Genomic DNA, 15,495 nt, shown 5'->3' on the forward strand with positions numbered 1-15,495 from the left:
ACTTCTTTTTCTCTAATTTACGAGCGCGATCTCGCTTGGCAGAAGTCGAGCGCTTTACATAGTTAATTGCACTTTTTCGGGTTACGTATATAAATGCACTTTTGCCCGATAGGTGAAAAGTCGGGTTAGGAGTTTACAACGCTATCAGCTCTAACATGAGCAAACGCGAGACCCGTTGCATTGCAAATGCTTATTTTCTGTTGCACATGAAACAAGTACAGATTGATTTATCTTAATTAGGGTCCGTCCGCTGCTCGCGCTGTGACTGAGATACTATTTCCCCCCTTTTTGGCATTTTTGTATAGAGCAAACCTGACCCGATCCGAACATATTGGAGAGGTTTATATGAGTACCGATTACATCCCACAAGTTCACATACATTTTTTTTTTTTTTTTAAGACACAGGGAGATTAAGTGATCTGCCCAGAATCACAGGATGTCGACCTGACGTCTCCCCCGCTTGCACAATAAAATATTGACACAGCCAATAGATCTTGCATAATTCAGACCCATCGACTTTGCTAATGCTTGTTAATCTTCTGTTTACTGATATTATTCCTTGTGACAATACCTTACCCGCATGTGGCTACTAACTAGAGTACATTTGTGTCATTATATCCTGAACCCAAGAGAGGGTTGAACCATGTCTTTTCTTAATGTTACTGACATGTTCGTGGCATGTGACGTCATAGGCAAGGGGCGCTTGTGATGTCACTTGGCTCACACGGATACCGGCCACCTCACTCTTTTAAAGTGTCTCTGAAACCTCATGAAAACATTTGGAGGCGTCACAAAAAATAGGTGGTCTGGCAGAATACTGTCTTGATGACATACACCTCAACTCTCCTCTTCATGCTGGCCAAGGTCCAGAAGCAAAAAGCCCCCAGACCTCATCCCCTCCTTTTTTTTTTTTTGCTAACCATACATATTTTTAACTCACCCTAGTGTGCGACCACAGCAGGCTTCCTATGTACCTCCCATAGGGTCCTGCGGTTACTCTAATCAGAGTAAGACTTACTATGAATAACAGTTGCATATGATGACCAGACAGAGGGGGGATTTGTACTGTAAATCATCTCTTTGTATGTGTTTGACGTCAAGATTTACAGTGATGGTTTGTGTTTGGCTATGGTGCACAGTACCTTTTGGAACAATAATATTCACACAGATTGCCCTGACAATTAGTGTAGTGAAACTACATCTATGTTTATATGTGTCTCATTATATGTAATATATGTTCCAACAGGATCTCCAATAAGAAAGACTTGACCGGTGCTGCCCATATTACGTGTGTAGCCCAAACAGCCCCTCTCGTCATGCTTTTGAGTATAGGATGTTCCATGTTATTCTCCAACATAGTGGAGCATGGTTTCTCCAATATCACCACAAGGGGTTGACGGGCTAATCGTTCACTAAATGGAAGGGAAGTCGAGCGGGCAGCATCTAACATGTCTTCCTTTCAGCATGTTGAGTACTTATGGTGTTGTATTGAGCAGGTGCATTCACTGTTTGCTGTAAGAACTTTGGGCTTTTTAGGTTAGTGCTTGCTGCGGTCACAAAATGGTGAGCATTTTTAAGACATATGATAGTACATTTTGCCAGAAGGATGGATATATTCCGGAACCAATTGAGAATTAGAAACGCTCAAGTTATGGTATACTCTACCTAGGATTCCTTTGGAAACATGTAACTCGTCAATGATTGGGCATGCTCACGATGCACGCTTGCACCTTACTAACATTTATAGATGAGCAGATTATTTAACAATTGAACCTTCTTTTATGACACGGTTGGCACTATTATAGTTATAGTTAATCTTGTGATTTTTTTTCAGTATTCGTCATGTCCATGGCTGATGTAATATGGTTCCTGATGGTGGAAGGTGACCACCACGGGTCTGCATGGGTCACAATGTACATTTACGATTAGCATGATGCACCTTTGGGACATTGTTCTGAGAATTAGGATGAGCTACACATTAACCCACAAACCCACATCTAATTCACAAGTGTCCAATAGTCAGATGGTTAGGTTTATATGGGCCAATTAGCCATACTTATAGGGACTACAGTATATCTGTTCACAAACTGATAGAGCAATTTGTGAACAAAATATACAGATTTAGGTATACTGCAAGCTCAGAAGTGTTACTCAAGAATATAACATATCTCAACATAACATCATGCAATGAATAGATCAAGATAAAAGAGCCTCTGCCTGTTCTGAGGGACCTAAGTGTGCATAATCTAATATTACACCTGTGATAACATTGCTCAGGACAAGGTTCTGGTATCAGTATACTTATTGTAACTAACCACAAGTCACCTACGATACAAGGTATAGTATACACAAACACTTTTTGCTGTATTAATGAAAGATACTGCAGGCTGTAGATATCATTCAGACTACTTTGGGTACTGTTGAGTAAGTCCATCGAGTTACACTCTTGTATGTTCAACTGTTCTAGGATGCTGTCTCCTCTGCTGTCCAAGGAAACCACTTCTGCAACCTGCCAATACATTTCATCATTGGTGTGCTTCTGGGTTGGGCAACACTTTGTTTCTCCATTTGTGTAGTTGTGTAATTTGCCCTACATACAGTTTCATACATGGACATCTGATTATGTATACAACGTAACATGTGTTGCAGTTGGAGAAAGACCACAAGTTAAAAACTCTGCCATTTGTTTAAGTGTTTTCATATTGGATGTAAACATCTAAACTGTACATTCACCGCATTCTTAGTGACCTAACACCTCAGGAAGGTCCTATGTGGTTCTTATGCAACATTTTTTGGGTGGGTGTCTTTATGTGCTCTTACAACATAGTCCTTAATATTAGTATTCCTTTTGTATGTGAATAAAGGCACCAGCTTATATGTGTCTTGTACTAGTTGCCAGTTTTTAGTGATGATTTTTTCACTTCATTGCTTGCTAGTGAGAAGGTGGTCACCATCACTATTCTCTTATTAGATTCCTCCCTTTGTCTGGGTGACAGTATACTTTGGGCAGAACCAAGCCTTTTTCATTGCTCTAGTAATGATTTTCTTTGAGTACCTTTGTCTAAAAGTTTGAGTTTAACAATCTTTTCCTCTCAAAAGAAGATAACCTTAAATTTCCAGCTCCTACATAGCCTTACAAATTGGCCATATGGCAGGTTCTCTCTCAGGGCCCAAGGGTGGCTACTGTTGTAGCTAAGCAGAGAGTTGGTGTCCGTTGGCTTTTTGTATAAAATCGTGTATAAGGAACCATTACAGCTATTATAATGTTTGATCAAATGGTCCACATAGTTAATCTCTATGGCTTCCTCGCTCTGGTTGTTCAATTCTGAAGAATTGGTAAGATATATATATTTGACAGAAACTTAAAGCAGTCCATTATTTTCGACATACATTAAAAGTAAGTAATTCAATGGTGCATTAGATGGTGGATCCCTCAAAATTGCTAAGAGTTGTCCAAGGTTTGAAAAGAGTCCAACGGGCCAAATGTCTGTCTATGTAATATGATGCAGAAAGCTGAGCACTGCAATGGAAAAAAATAATTGACTATATTTTAAATGGTCTTACTTCAGACATTCTAAGTTGTGAAAGTGAAAGAAAGACATGGGCAAACCTTAGAGTATCAAATTATAAATAAGCTAAATCCTCTATATAGTTTACCCCCTGGTAATTTAAAGAGAAAGCTAGTTTAAAAAAATAAGTAAATAAAACATGCGTACGTATAGCTACATACCAGAACACGATCAAAAGCTGAAGGAGTTCCTCCTCTCTGGACATGGCCAAGGACAGTAACTCTTGTGTCAAATCCCAGTCGTCGGACCACCAGCTATTCATGAAACAAAAACAGGTTGGTGTGTTAAGGAGTATTTACTTTAAAGCCTCAAGTATACAATGCTTAAATTAGATCTGTGTGTTTTACCACAGAACTTCCTAGAAATCTAAAAATTTGTAGCTCAAGGAGTGGAAACCTTGGAGGTAAAAAAGTACAATTTGCACTTAGTTACTATGAACATTTCAGAATCTACTTGGTGTCCAAATAATGTATGTATACTGTTAAATTCATAATATAACAGGCTTTTTTCTGACGTCATAAACAGCCCCGTAGCCTATGTGCACCACAGTAATATTCAAAGCCCCACACAGACCACACTCACCAGCTCACAACTCTATTGCACTGCTGTACTTCATAAATACAAATCATATCAGACCACTCTACATTTACACCATAAGACCATTTCTTTTGCAGCTCTCATCCTCACATGTGCCCCAGGTTGAAACATCAGCTTAATGCCACCCCTCACAGCTCCCCTCAGCATGTCCATATTACCCCCTAAGCCCTCAACCCTCTCCAAAACTGGGCTACAACTTCCTCATCTGAATGACTTCCAACTTCTCTAGCCTCAACAACTAACTTGCAGGCTTTGGCTGATGTAAACATCCCTAAGATTCAATGAAATAGAACTAAATTTGTTAGCATGCTTCCTAACCCTAACTTCAAAATCAGAGTCAGCACTCTATCTAAAAAGTAGGCAGTTTCTCACCATTGCCTACAAAAGTCCATTTTGAAGAGGACTCATCTTTATAAGACTGTCTACTATGGAACTCCTATGCTCCTCCCAGTTATTTAATTCATAAGCTTCTCACAACAACACCCCATCCCCTTTTAGAACAAGTCCAGATCACATTTCAGGAAAGAAGAACCTATTCTTTAAAAATTATACATATCCTGCCAATCGCACACAACTGCCCACTGCACCCACTCAGAGATGAAAAAAGTTACACTTTATATTCGTAGCCAAACCTATCCTAATATGAAACCCTCCAAATAACAATTGACTCATTTGCCTTAACCTTTATCCTACACACAAGGGTCCTGTTTTTATACCCACCCCACCACTGTGACCCAGCCAACTCAGTCCCCACTACATGAGACTGGAGGAGTGCAAAAACACAAAAGCCTGTAACCACTTATGTTATTCTTTGTAGCTCCTATGTTCTATTGTAGAAGTATATGGTCAGGTTCAACATTTTTATTTGTTCAGAAATGTACAGTTCGCCCAAGGAACTTGTGGGCTAAAGGTCAAAGACAAAAATTTGTGTGACTCATTTGGGATAGCAAGCCTCACAGGGTATAATTGCCAGTTACTGTGCGTTGTTCATGAGCTCCCAAAGGGTTTCCTGGCTATATGTGCATCCTGCTGCTTTCCACCAAGTTGATTTAGTGATGATTACTATAACTTAGTATGCTTCTGCTTAGCAGATGTAAGGCAAGGACATAGTTGGCAATTGTCCAGGGCTCCCACCTTCCAATGGGGCCCTTCGTAAAGTGGTATTTTTCTCCCTAGTTCAGCTTTGTCTGTTTCGCTATCTCGACCAGTCTCTGCCCATCTCTAACTCTGTACCCTTCCAACTATCCCTAATTCACCACTCTGTACATCTCAGTCTATCTCACAATTTAACTACCTAACCACCTTATTTCCCTCCATCTCATCTGCATGGCGCTTCTCTCCTTAACTCTCTCTACATTTTGTCTAGCATTACCTCCTCGCTCATCACTCTCTGCACCTTCTTTTCTACCCTCTCTATTTCACCTCTCTTTCTACCTCTCATTATATATCTTTCTACCTGACCTCTATCTCTACCATGAAACTCCTTTACTACCTCACCCCCTAGTTCTCTGTCTCGGTATCAACTTTACTTCTCTTTATCTACCCCATCTGTCTACTTTGCTTCTTTTCTCTCTACACTCATCTCTTTCTACCTCAGCACTCTCACTCTGCCTTTCTCAACACTAACAAAACCTGCCCTGTCTTTCTATAGCTGCTGTTTCAAACTTCACTCTTCCTCACCTCTCTTTCTCTACCTTGTATCTATGTAAACATCTCTCACTGCCTCACCGCTTTGTCTACATCTCCGTACCTCGTTGTTTTTAACTCACCTCATTCTATTTTAACACTGGCTCAACCACTCTTTGTCCTCTTTCTCTTTCTACTGCTCTGTAGCTTTCTCGCTATCACATCTTTCTCTTTGTATCTTCTATCTCTTGATATGTCAATATCTCTCTACCTCCTTCTATATGCCACTCTAATTACCTATCCCTTGCTAGTTTCAGGACTGATCACATTTAGGTAACTCAGACTAGCCAGTTGTAACATCCTAGCAAAAGAAGAATACACACAGAAGAGTGATTGACAAGACCGGGAAGAGAGACTGATAAAATGATCAGATTTCACCAACAGAATGATGAAACTCTTAAGGGCAGTACTTTGACTGTGTTGCAGCAGTATTGTAGTTGTGAAGGATGTACTTGTGAAACCCCATCACTTTAAGCTACAATTTCAAATTATGTTTGCGCCCATACCTAATTTTGATATTTGCACTAGTTCACTAAACATCCATGTCACCTTTTATTGTGTGTGTTTTTTTTTTGTTTTTTTTTAACAATGGGAGGAACGTGTTGATTGGACACTGCATTCAACATAAAATGTTGCTGCAAGACAAAATAAATCTATATCCAAGCACAAAAGAAAATGCCTTTTTCAATAATTTGGTGCTATTTGGTCATTGGAGGTTAGGAGTTATTTTTAGCTGTCTCTATGTGCCCGGTTTCTTAAAGTTTAGGGTATAATTCAATACGGTTTGGCATTATAAAGGCTCACGTTCTATAAAATGGGTATTGCGTTTTAAGTTGTTCCAAAATATGCCTTGGCTAGTGCCACAAGAATCCTAAATATGACACTACTCATTCAAAGGGTACTACTCCATTCGGGAATGCTCACACTGCCTCAGCGTGCTCCTGGAGTGGTACCTGAAAAGGATAAGAGTACACTCATCTTGCATGCCTATTTAGAACCTGTCACAAATCAAGGGTGCAGCAAGGAGTATCAACACAACAATATGGCCTGAGCTGGGGTTCCTTGTGTTGGAGAGCTATGTGATATCCATGGAAATCAGACAGGCATCTGTTATGTTATGTGTATTTGTGGCATACATATCACCCATGGAGTGTATCCAGCGTGGAGAACTGAATTAAATGCATAGCTGGCAAAGCCTGAAGTCAAGGGAGTGGATTAGAACAGGTAGGTTTTAAGTGTTTTCCTAATGCTGAGGAGAGTAGAGGTGATGCTAGGTAGGAAAAAGAGCAACCTCCCAATCTTGTGCGATGGATGTGGGGAGTGCGAGCAAATAGGAGAGAGAAGAAGCGCAGCAGGTCTGTAGAAATGCATTCAGTTGCTGAGCCAGAGGGGGCCTTGGCTGTGAAGCTCCCTGCAGAAGTGGCAGAGGTCAAAGGGCTAGCTTGTGGATAGGAATTCAATGGAGTGTACGCAGGTAGTTAGGTACTCAGGCACAATAAGGAAGGTTCAGCAGTAGCCTGCATGAGCATTCTGAACCACCTGCAACTCCCTGAAGAGGTGGGATTAGATGCCAGCCTAGTTACAGTTATCCATTTGTAACTATTTTTATGGAGTCCATTGGTACCCATTTAAACATCTCTTTGAGCACCTTAAGAATGCAGAAGCAGCAGGCAGACTGCTGTGACTTTAATATTATTGTGTATTGGTTGTATATGTTAATACTAGATGTCTAGTGCACTCAGCCGTCTGGTGCAGCACTAATACTGATGGCCACCAGGCACTGGACCAGAGAATTGTGTCTTTTCCAAATAGGGCTATTTCAGTTTTTTTGTGTTGAGTCCAACAGAGTTACTTGCTCATCCATTCAGTGGTTGTTGTCTTGCAATGGTTAAAGGTGGCCCGGGGATTGTGCGCATCTTCCGAAAGAAAAATAATTAACTCAGTATTTTGCACGTTAATATCACATTAAAGTCGAAAGATGTAATGGTGGCCTTTGCCAAGACGTTGTATATATTAAACAGGGTGGGGCTATGGGAAGAACTGTTGGGAAGCACAGGGGGAGTATTTTGGGTGTGACACCACCTCCGTCCCCCCAATAACTGTATTTTCTGATAGATAGCTGGGTACACTTGCTTTCAGTCAGGTATGGTGAGATAGCAGTCGGATTTCACCAGGAAATTTTACATACACACAGACAAAAATTCTCTCTATCTCTCTCTCTCTCTCTCTGTCTCTCTCTCTTTTTTGAAAACCTTCAAAAATATTGGTTATCTTACAAAATATTGTTTTCTCTCTCTTAGTACTTCTACCAATCCGAATTCCTCTCCTTTTCTGCCCCCAATTAGGCCCTTCTCATGCACCCTGCTTGTCCTATAATGTATTTGAGCATTATACGCCAGTCTGATTGTTGGAAAATCTGCAGCTCACATCCCTCTAATCTCACTGACCAAGCTACGCAACACAGGAAACGTGTGCTGGGGCAACTGAGAACAGTGGGGCGCGGCAGGTTCTAGAATTTCGTGTGGAACTGAGGGTTCGATTGTTGGCAGTTGCTGCTGTGGAGTTGGAGTTGACAGGTGAACAAAGTAGCAGCTCTTTCCGTCGTGTCTGGCGCGTTACTACGTGGTGTTAGAAAATAGAAAAACATCGAACAATTGCTTTGTCTCAGTAGTGGAAGAATCTAAAGCTGAGTACATGGGAAAATAGAATGGGGGTGCAGACCCACTCTGAGTTTGACAACCGGTGCTCCAAAAAGAGGGTTCCTTATTATAGGAGTAAAATCGAGACCTGTGAAGTTTAAGGATTATGCCATGTATTAATTAGAATTTTGTGTTAACTTCTGAACATTTTATTTATCTCTGTGTATACTTGTGCTCATGTTATTTTTCTAATGTAATTTCCTTTTTCATTTTTTATTTTGTGAAGGAAGCAGAGTGTGTTGGGGTGCCTTCTGGGCTTGGGCTGGGGCAGCTCAGAACGATGGGGATTGGCAGGTTCTAGAGTTCCCTGCGTGGAACTGGGGATTCTGTTTGTTGGCAGTTGCTGCCAGGGTGTTGGAGTGGACAGGTGAATAAAGTACCATCTCTAACTGCCATGTTTGGAGCTTCCTTTCAAAAACCTTGCAGGATGCCACACGAGATTTTGAGAGAGCCTGAATGGTAAAGAGAGAGAAAGACAGATTGGGCCTGGTGTGAAAAGAAAGTCTGCAGGCACTGGATGGCCAAGAGACAAATGCCTACACCGTGGAGTCGCTTACGGAGAATGGGATGGGACAGTGCCTCAAATGCTGCCAACAGGCCCATTAGGGTCACTGCTGCTGTGGCTCCCTGGTCAGCGAGAAGAGGGATGTCATCTGTGGCAGTGATTATAGCTAATCTGTACTTTGATTATAGCTAAATCTCCACTGTGAAGGATCAAGTAGATTTGGAACTCAAGACAGCAGGCGAATTGCAAACTGATCAGCTTTTGTGTACTGTGGCAGAGAAGAGGAGTTATTTCATTACTTACAAAGCACATACCTGACCCCGATTTGGCTCAGTGAGGTATGTGTGTCCCACACAGAGTGAAGTTCCAAGTGTAGGGCCGTGAATGCCGATTTTCTGAGCGTGGGTTGGGGAAGTCTAGTTCTCTGACCTTTACAAATGTCATGTTTCGTAACATATCTGTATGCATACAGCACTTCCAGCCCCTGATGCGTTGTGGAAGCAACTTCAAGGACAGACATCATCTTATGTTGTGGAAGCACCATGTCTTTCATGTGTCCCACAGCGCCAGTGTTTTGATGCTGTGCGTGTGAACAGTTATGCTCGTATAGTGATTTGTCACTTCATCTATGTATGATTTTGAGACAACAATAGTGAAATAAAATGCATAATCTTTAAATGGTACTCTAGGTATGGTTGGGTACAAGTATATTAGTGCGGTAAGCCCCTATGTGAGAAGCTTTTTGGTGTCCTCTGTGTATGACGGAGACTGCTCTGACCAGATCAGGTTTTGGTCACTGGTGTTGAAATGGTCACTGAACTGGCTGGCAGGGAGAATCTACCCCAACACAATGGTGTGCCAGCTCGGGCTATTGCCCAATCCGAAGAGTGCAAAAAAGAGTGAAAGGTTGGTTTTGGTGCACTGCTTGTAAAATGCAGGATAGCCACAACTGGAAGTCTGCTTCAACTCTTAAGATGATGGACTGAATTAAAACATCTAGCATATGGGCAACAGCAGAATGTACAGCATTAAGAGCACTGTGTATCTCCTGGATTGTGCTGATACTGCAACAAAATTGGAGACTGGATTGCTTGAACTGGTCAAGTACATAGCCTCACTAGCCTGATACGGGATGCAGTATTGTTAACTTACCATTAGCCTTTGCTTACTTTGTGTTGCATAAAGACTACGTTCCCTAGAACAGCTCTGAATGTAACAGCTAATGGAAATGATGCAAGCTAGCTCTGTCTGATAGTACCATGGTACTGGGATCAATGCCTTTTTATAAAATGTAAAACAAAAACATTTTCCTATTCCAAGTGGACCAAATCCAAAGAGCAGCAGAATACTTTACAGAGAACATTTTAATTGAAGGGAAGCATCTAAAAATAATTTAATGTATATCAAACATTATGATACACAAAATCATTTGAGAGTAGATTACAAAAACCGAGATGTGATATTGAGGATGATACAAACATAGTTAGCACAATACTATGTCACAATGACACAGATTACAACTTGAGCCACAAGGAGATAAAGTAATTTGCCAGAAATATACCATTCTTTTGGCCACATGCTGAAGCTGAGATTTAAACTCAAACCTCCATATTGCAAGTTGATCAGTGTACCCATAATATCGCAACTTTGTTTTCCCTAGTGTGGAGTAAAAATAGGACCATTCAAGATGTGTTTTTGGTGGAGGTTGGTGGACAGTAGTTTTAAATGTGTTCTCCAACCTAGGGATAACCTTTTAATAAAACAATGACTACTATAAATCCGAGATGCTGCTTTATTACAGAAGTTACTGTTGAAAAGGGCAATTGGGGTTTCGTTGCTAAAGACGTGCAGAAAGCCGACCATACACAAGAATGGGCTAAAAACAGACACATTTGGGAATAAGGCACAGTCACTTATATTGGTGACAATTTCGAGTTTTCTTTTGTTTACCTTTAGGTGGGTGCTGTGTCACTTGATGAAATTATCAGCTGTAACAAGAAAATGAGGACACCTTTCTCCCGGTGGTAGCTACATTGGAAATAACAAAGGCCTAAAGGCCGGAGGATACTGAACAAGTTTCTGCATTTAGCATCGGTGCCTGTTGAATGTAGGGAGGCTAGCAGGTAGATGGGACAGCACACGCCGGAATTAGCTCACTGGCCCATGGATGTGGCTGAATGATCATTAGCGGAGAAAACCTGTATAAATTAACTAGACCAGTTGACAAGGTGGGGGAGGACATCCAGACATGGCAACATTTGAGTGATAAGCTCTTGGTCCCTGACCAGGACACGACAGTCGGGGACAGTGACAACACCACTGCCTCTGATGACGACAGGAGGCCACATGTGGTTGGAGCAGCTCTCTGATTAGGATGGCGTTCCCGACAGGTCTCAGCAACTTACTTCTATCTTTTTGTCACCCAAAAAGTGTAACTGCTTTCTATTGTAGCAGCTTGGTGGGCCACCCAGCTCATACAGAACATGCCCTGCTGTAACTTGTTCCGCAGCTATGTTTTGTTATGAAAAACTACAAATAAAGGTGTTAAAAAAATAATAAAATGTGGTGTGGAGGGACAGTGAAAGGCTCATGGGTAGTAAAGAACTTTAAATATCTGGAGTATAGAATTACCACATACATCCTTGACATAACCGGATGAAATTGGCTTTCCATTGCGGTCAATGGCACCTTCTGCAATGATGATGATGTTAAGCCTGGAACCTTTGCTACGAGTCTGTGAAGACAAACAAAACAACAATAAATGACAAAAAAAAAAAATAGCATTATGAACAACTGCAAAAAATGATCTCTCTCAGATGATTAAACATGCCAGAGAAGCAAATTTATGGAGAGGCCCCAGTTGTAAACTGGACATTTGTTAAAATGATAACTGTGTACTGAGATGGAACCCAGAACTTTTGGTGAGTAAGAACATTTCCATAGCACAAAATTGAAAATCAGTTCAATTAATTCATCGTTTTATTCACTCACGGTTAAGAAATCACAGGACCCTAGCGGAAAATCTAACTGTCAAATTTACATTATTGATGATTAGCCAGACAAGAAATGAACTGTCCCCGACAGCTGACCGAAGGTGGCTGAGGTTTGGCCTACTATTGGCATTTGGAAACTAATTAACAGATTCTGGTAGCACCTCATATTCCAATTAGGAAAAAAGAGCTGCCGTCACCTGAACATTATGTTTTTGTAGACCAAGAATAAAATCAATATGAACTTTTACTGAATTCTGGCAAAGTATTGACAAAGCCAATTTGGCTTATATTGACAAGATTTGACCAAGCTCCATAAAGACACACAGCAAATCTACAGCAGCAGTGCAAGCTTGTGAACACCGAGAATAGATATAGCATGTGCAGTGGTAGCACAAGCCTCCCACAATTCACAGAACAATTGCAGCTAAAGCTTCCCTTTTTTCTTTCTCGTGTTGAATGACCTCAAAATAGGTAAACAATTTAACAAGATCTGTGGGGGCGGATATGGAGGGGGAGCAGAGGGAGCACTGGGGCACAAGTGGATGATAATTGAATCTGTAGGAAAGCGGTTGTGTTGCAATTGCACAGTATAACCAACATCCACAAGACCACAATTGAAATATTCTTTCAACTTATGAAAGGCTCATCACAAACAACCAATCTGACCTATTCTGTACAGTTTTAGAGGTTGAATGTGGGGTACTGTCTCAAAAGCACTTAGCCTCATAATGAATACTGTGACCTCTACCACCAGTATTACTCTACTACCTTCAGAGGCAGTGCTCTTGACGTTTGAGCTTTTTAAGTCTTTGAGGCATGGATCTGAACAACACAAAGGAATGTACAGAACTTGCCTAAGCAGGGAGAAATTACATTTACTGCAAGCGAACCCTAGCCAGGTCTCTGGAAAGCTTTAAGGAGGAACCTGCAGCTACAAACATTTCTGCAGACATCTCACTTTCACATGATTTTCCAGGGTCTGGAAGAGGCAGATCAATGCATGAGAATTGTAATGTTAAAAATATTGCAAGTACACAAGCAATAGGAATACGCAATTTTCTCAAGACCACTAAAACTAAAGTGAAATTGTTCGGATAGTTTTCTAATATTAGAGATGGCGAGCTATAAAGCTGTCATGTCCACATTCAAAAAACTTCATCTTGAACATATAGGGGGTTATTCTAACTTTGGAGGAGTGTTAATCCGTCCCAAAAGTGACGGTAAAGTGACGGATATACCACCAGCCGTATTACGAGTTCCATAGGATATAATGGACTCGTAATACGGCTGGTGGTAAATCCGTCACTTTTCCGTCACTTTTGGGACGGATTAACACCTCCTCCAAAGTTAGAATAACCCCCATAGTCACATATTTTGCAACCCAAGATTATCTCCAATCAAACACAACTCTGGTTCCTATTTATTGTTTAAACCTCACTATATACTGATTCTTTTTTACTAGTTAATCAATTCAACAAAAACAATAGCGCAATCCAAATGAAATCTACAAGAGAGTACAATTTAACATGCATGGCACTGATTAATGCAATGAAACATCCAGAAATTAATCACATTTTGAAAAGTTTACAATTTCAAATGGCAACTCTGCATCTTCTAGGTATGTTATCTAATGGTAACAAGGGGCCAGATGTAGCAACGTAGCAGTAGCAAATTGCGACTTGCAATTTGCTATGCAGAAAGGTGTCTCAGACACCTTCTGCGAGTCGCTATGGGGTCGCAAAGACCCACCTCATTAATATTAATGAGGTGGGTCGCAAAGACCCACCTCATTAATATTAATGAGGTGGGTCGCAATTTGCGACCCCATAGCGACTCGGGGCACTCACAGGGATGGAGGCCTGCTGTAGTCAGCAGACCTCCATGTCCGTGACTGCTTTTAAATAAAGCAGTTTTTTTTTTCCAAGTGTAGCCCGTTTTCCTTAAAGGAAAACGAGCTGCACTTAGAAAAAAAAAAACGAAACCTTTTGTTTCGGGTTTTTTCAGGGCAGGTAGTGGTCCTTTGGACCACTACCTGCTCTGAAAAAATAATTTGGGGTCCAGTCACAAAGGGGAAGGGGTCCCATGGGGACCCCTTCCCGTTTGCGAGTGGGTTACCATCCACTTCAAGTGGATGGTAACTGCGACTCCATTTGCGACCGCGTACGCAAATGGAGTTGCATACCACTGCGACTCGCAAATAGGAAGGGAACACCCCTTCCTATTTGCGACTCTGAAATGCATTTTGCGAGTCGGTTCCGACTCGCAAAATGCATTTCTGCATAGCAAACACACGTTCGCGACTCGCAAACAGTTTGCTACATCTGGCCTATGCTTCTTTAATTGCGACAGTGACTTTACCACAAAGGTAGGTTTAAAATGGCTAAGTTCTGCTTCCTATAAAATAAATTGCTTCTGGGGCCACTGAATTATCAAGACACATTAACCCCTCGTGGATACCAGGGATTGTGTGTGTTTGAAATGGTGAGCCTAACAGATATTTTTATGAGGCAAGGCCTACCCCTCAGGCCCTGCCCCACCGATTTACACCAAAGGGCCATCTGTTTACAACAGTTACTGGTACCACCAAAGGGAGTATTCAGAAAAGTATCTTAAAATTTGAAAAATACAGAAGACTGTAAATCCATCACATTTTAGGCTTCCTCCAATCTTTCACTGCTTTTAATTATATTGATCAGCTGCAATGTGTCAGGATGAAATCACATATCCCAGAACATCCATGTGGTTTACACAAAATTCACGTTTCTTATTTGCAACACACATCATCTTGTCAAAGACTTGATAGTGCCACCATCCCTTAACACTTCTATCATCTGAATTATTTTAAAGCTATCAATTTAACATCAAGATATAGACTCGGCTAAACATCCAAATATTCTTGCAAGGTATTATTTCCAAAGTGGTGAATCACAGTTAGTGCACTGCACAGTCTGCTAGCATGATCGTCCAATTCTAAATATTATAGTACGATTTTAAATCCTGGTTTCCTTTACTTTTCCTTGATAACTACAGGATCAGCGACAGGTAAAAAAAAAAAAATCAAGTCTCAAGAACACAGTGGCTCTGTGTAGCTGGTCTAACAATTTTCCAATTGAAGGCAGTGAGTTTTAATAATGTCATTCCAATCCTTATGATCAACAAGGTGGCACCAAAAGCCATGTGTCGCAAAAAAAAAAAAAATCCAACTCAGCGTGATGGTCGTTGAATAAACACCTTTTTCCAGACTTTATTCATAGAAGTTCTCCAGTAGAACTTTCTCTTTGAAAGTCTGCGCCTGACTTTCCCATGCAGTACTTCTTTGTAGGAATTAATTTGGCTCTCCAGATACTTGGACAACGAGAGGCAATTCCTTCTGCATTTTATTTTCGAATATATCATTCTACATGCACACTTGCAGAACAGTGGCACTCGCCGTTATGTACTGATGC

The 15,495-nt window shown here is 41.0% G+C and overlaps 1 protein-coding gene across 2 annotated transcripts in view; it reads right to left on the bottom strand.

The window, feature by feature from the left end:
- The window catches only part of PFKL (phosphofructokinase, liver type), a 304,230-nt gene that overhangs the window by 197,792 nt on the left and 90,943 nt on the right, over positions 1 to 15,495 (bottom strand). For both annotated transcript variants that reach the window (XM_069225784.1, XM_069225783.1), the window contains exons 8-9: positions 11,695 to 11,790; positions 3,731 to 3,823 (exon numbers count right to left, since the gene is read on the bottom strand). In XM_069225784.1, coding sequence (XP_069081885.1) covers positions 3,731 to 3,823; positions 11,695 to 11,790 — 189 coding nt within the window. The remainder of the gene's footprint in view (positions 1 to 3,730; positions 3,824 to 11,694; positions 11,791 to 15,495) is intronic.

This window comes from Pleurodeles waltl, chromosome 3_1 (assembly GCF_031143425.1).
Source record: "Pleurodeles waltl isolate 20211129_DDA chromosome 3_1, aPleWal1.hap1.20221129, whole genome shotgun sequence".
Taxonomy (NCBI): Eukaryota; Metazoa; Chordata; class Amphibia; order Caudata; family Salamandridae; genus Pleurodeles; species Pleurodeles waltl.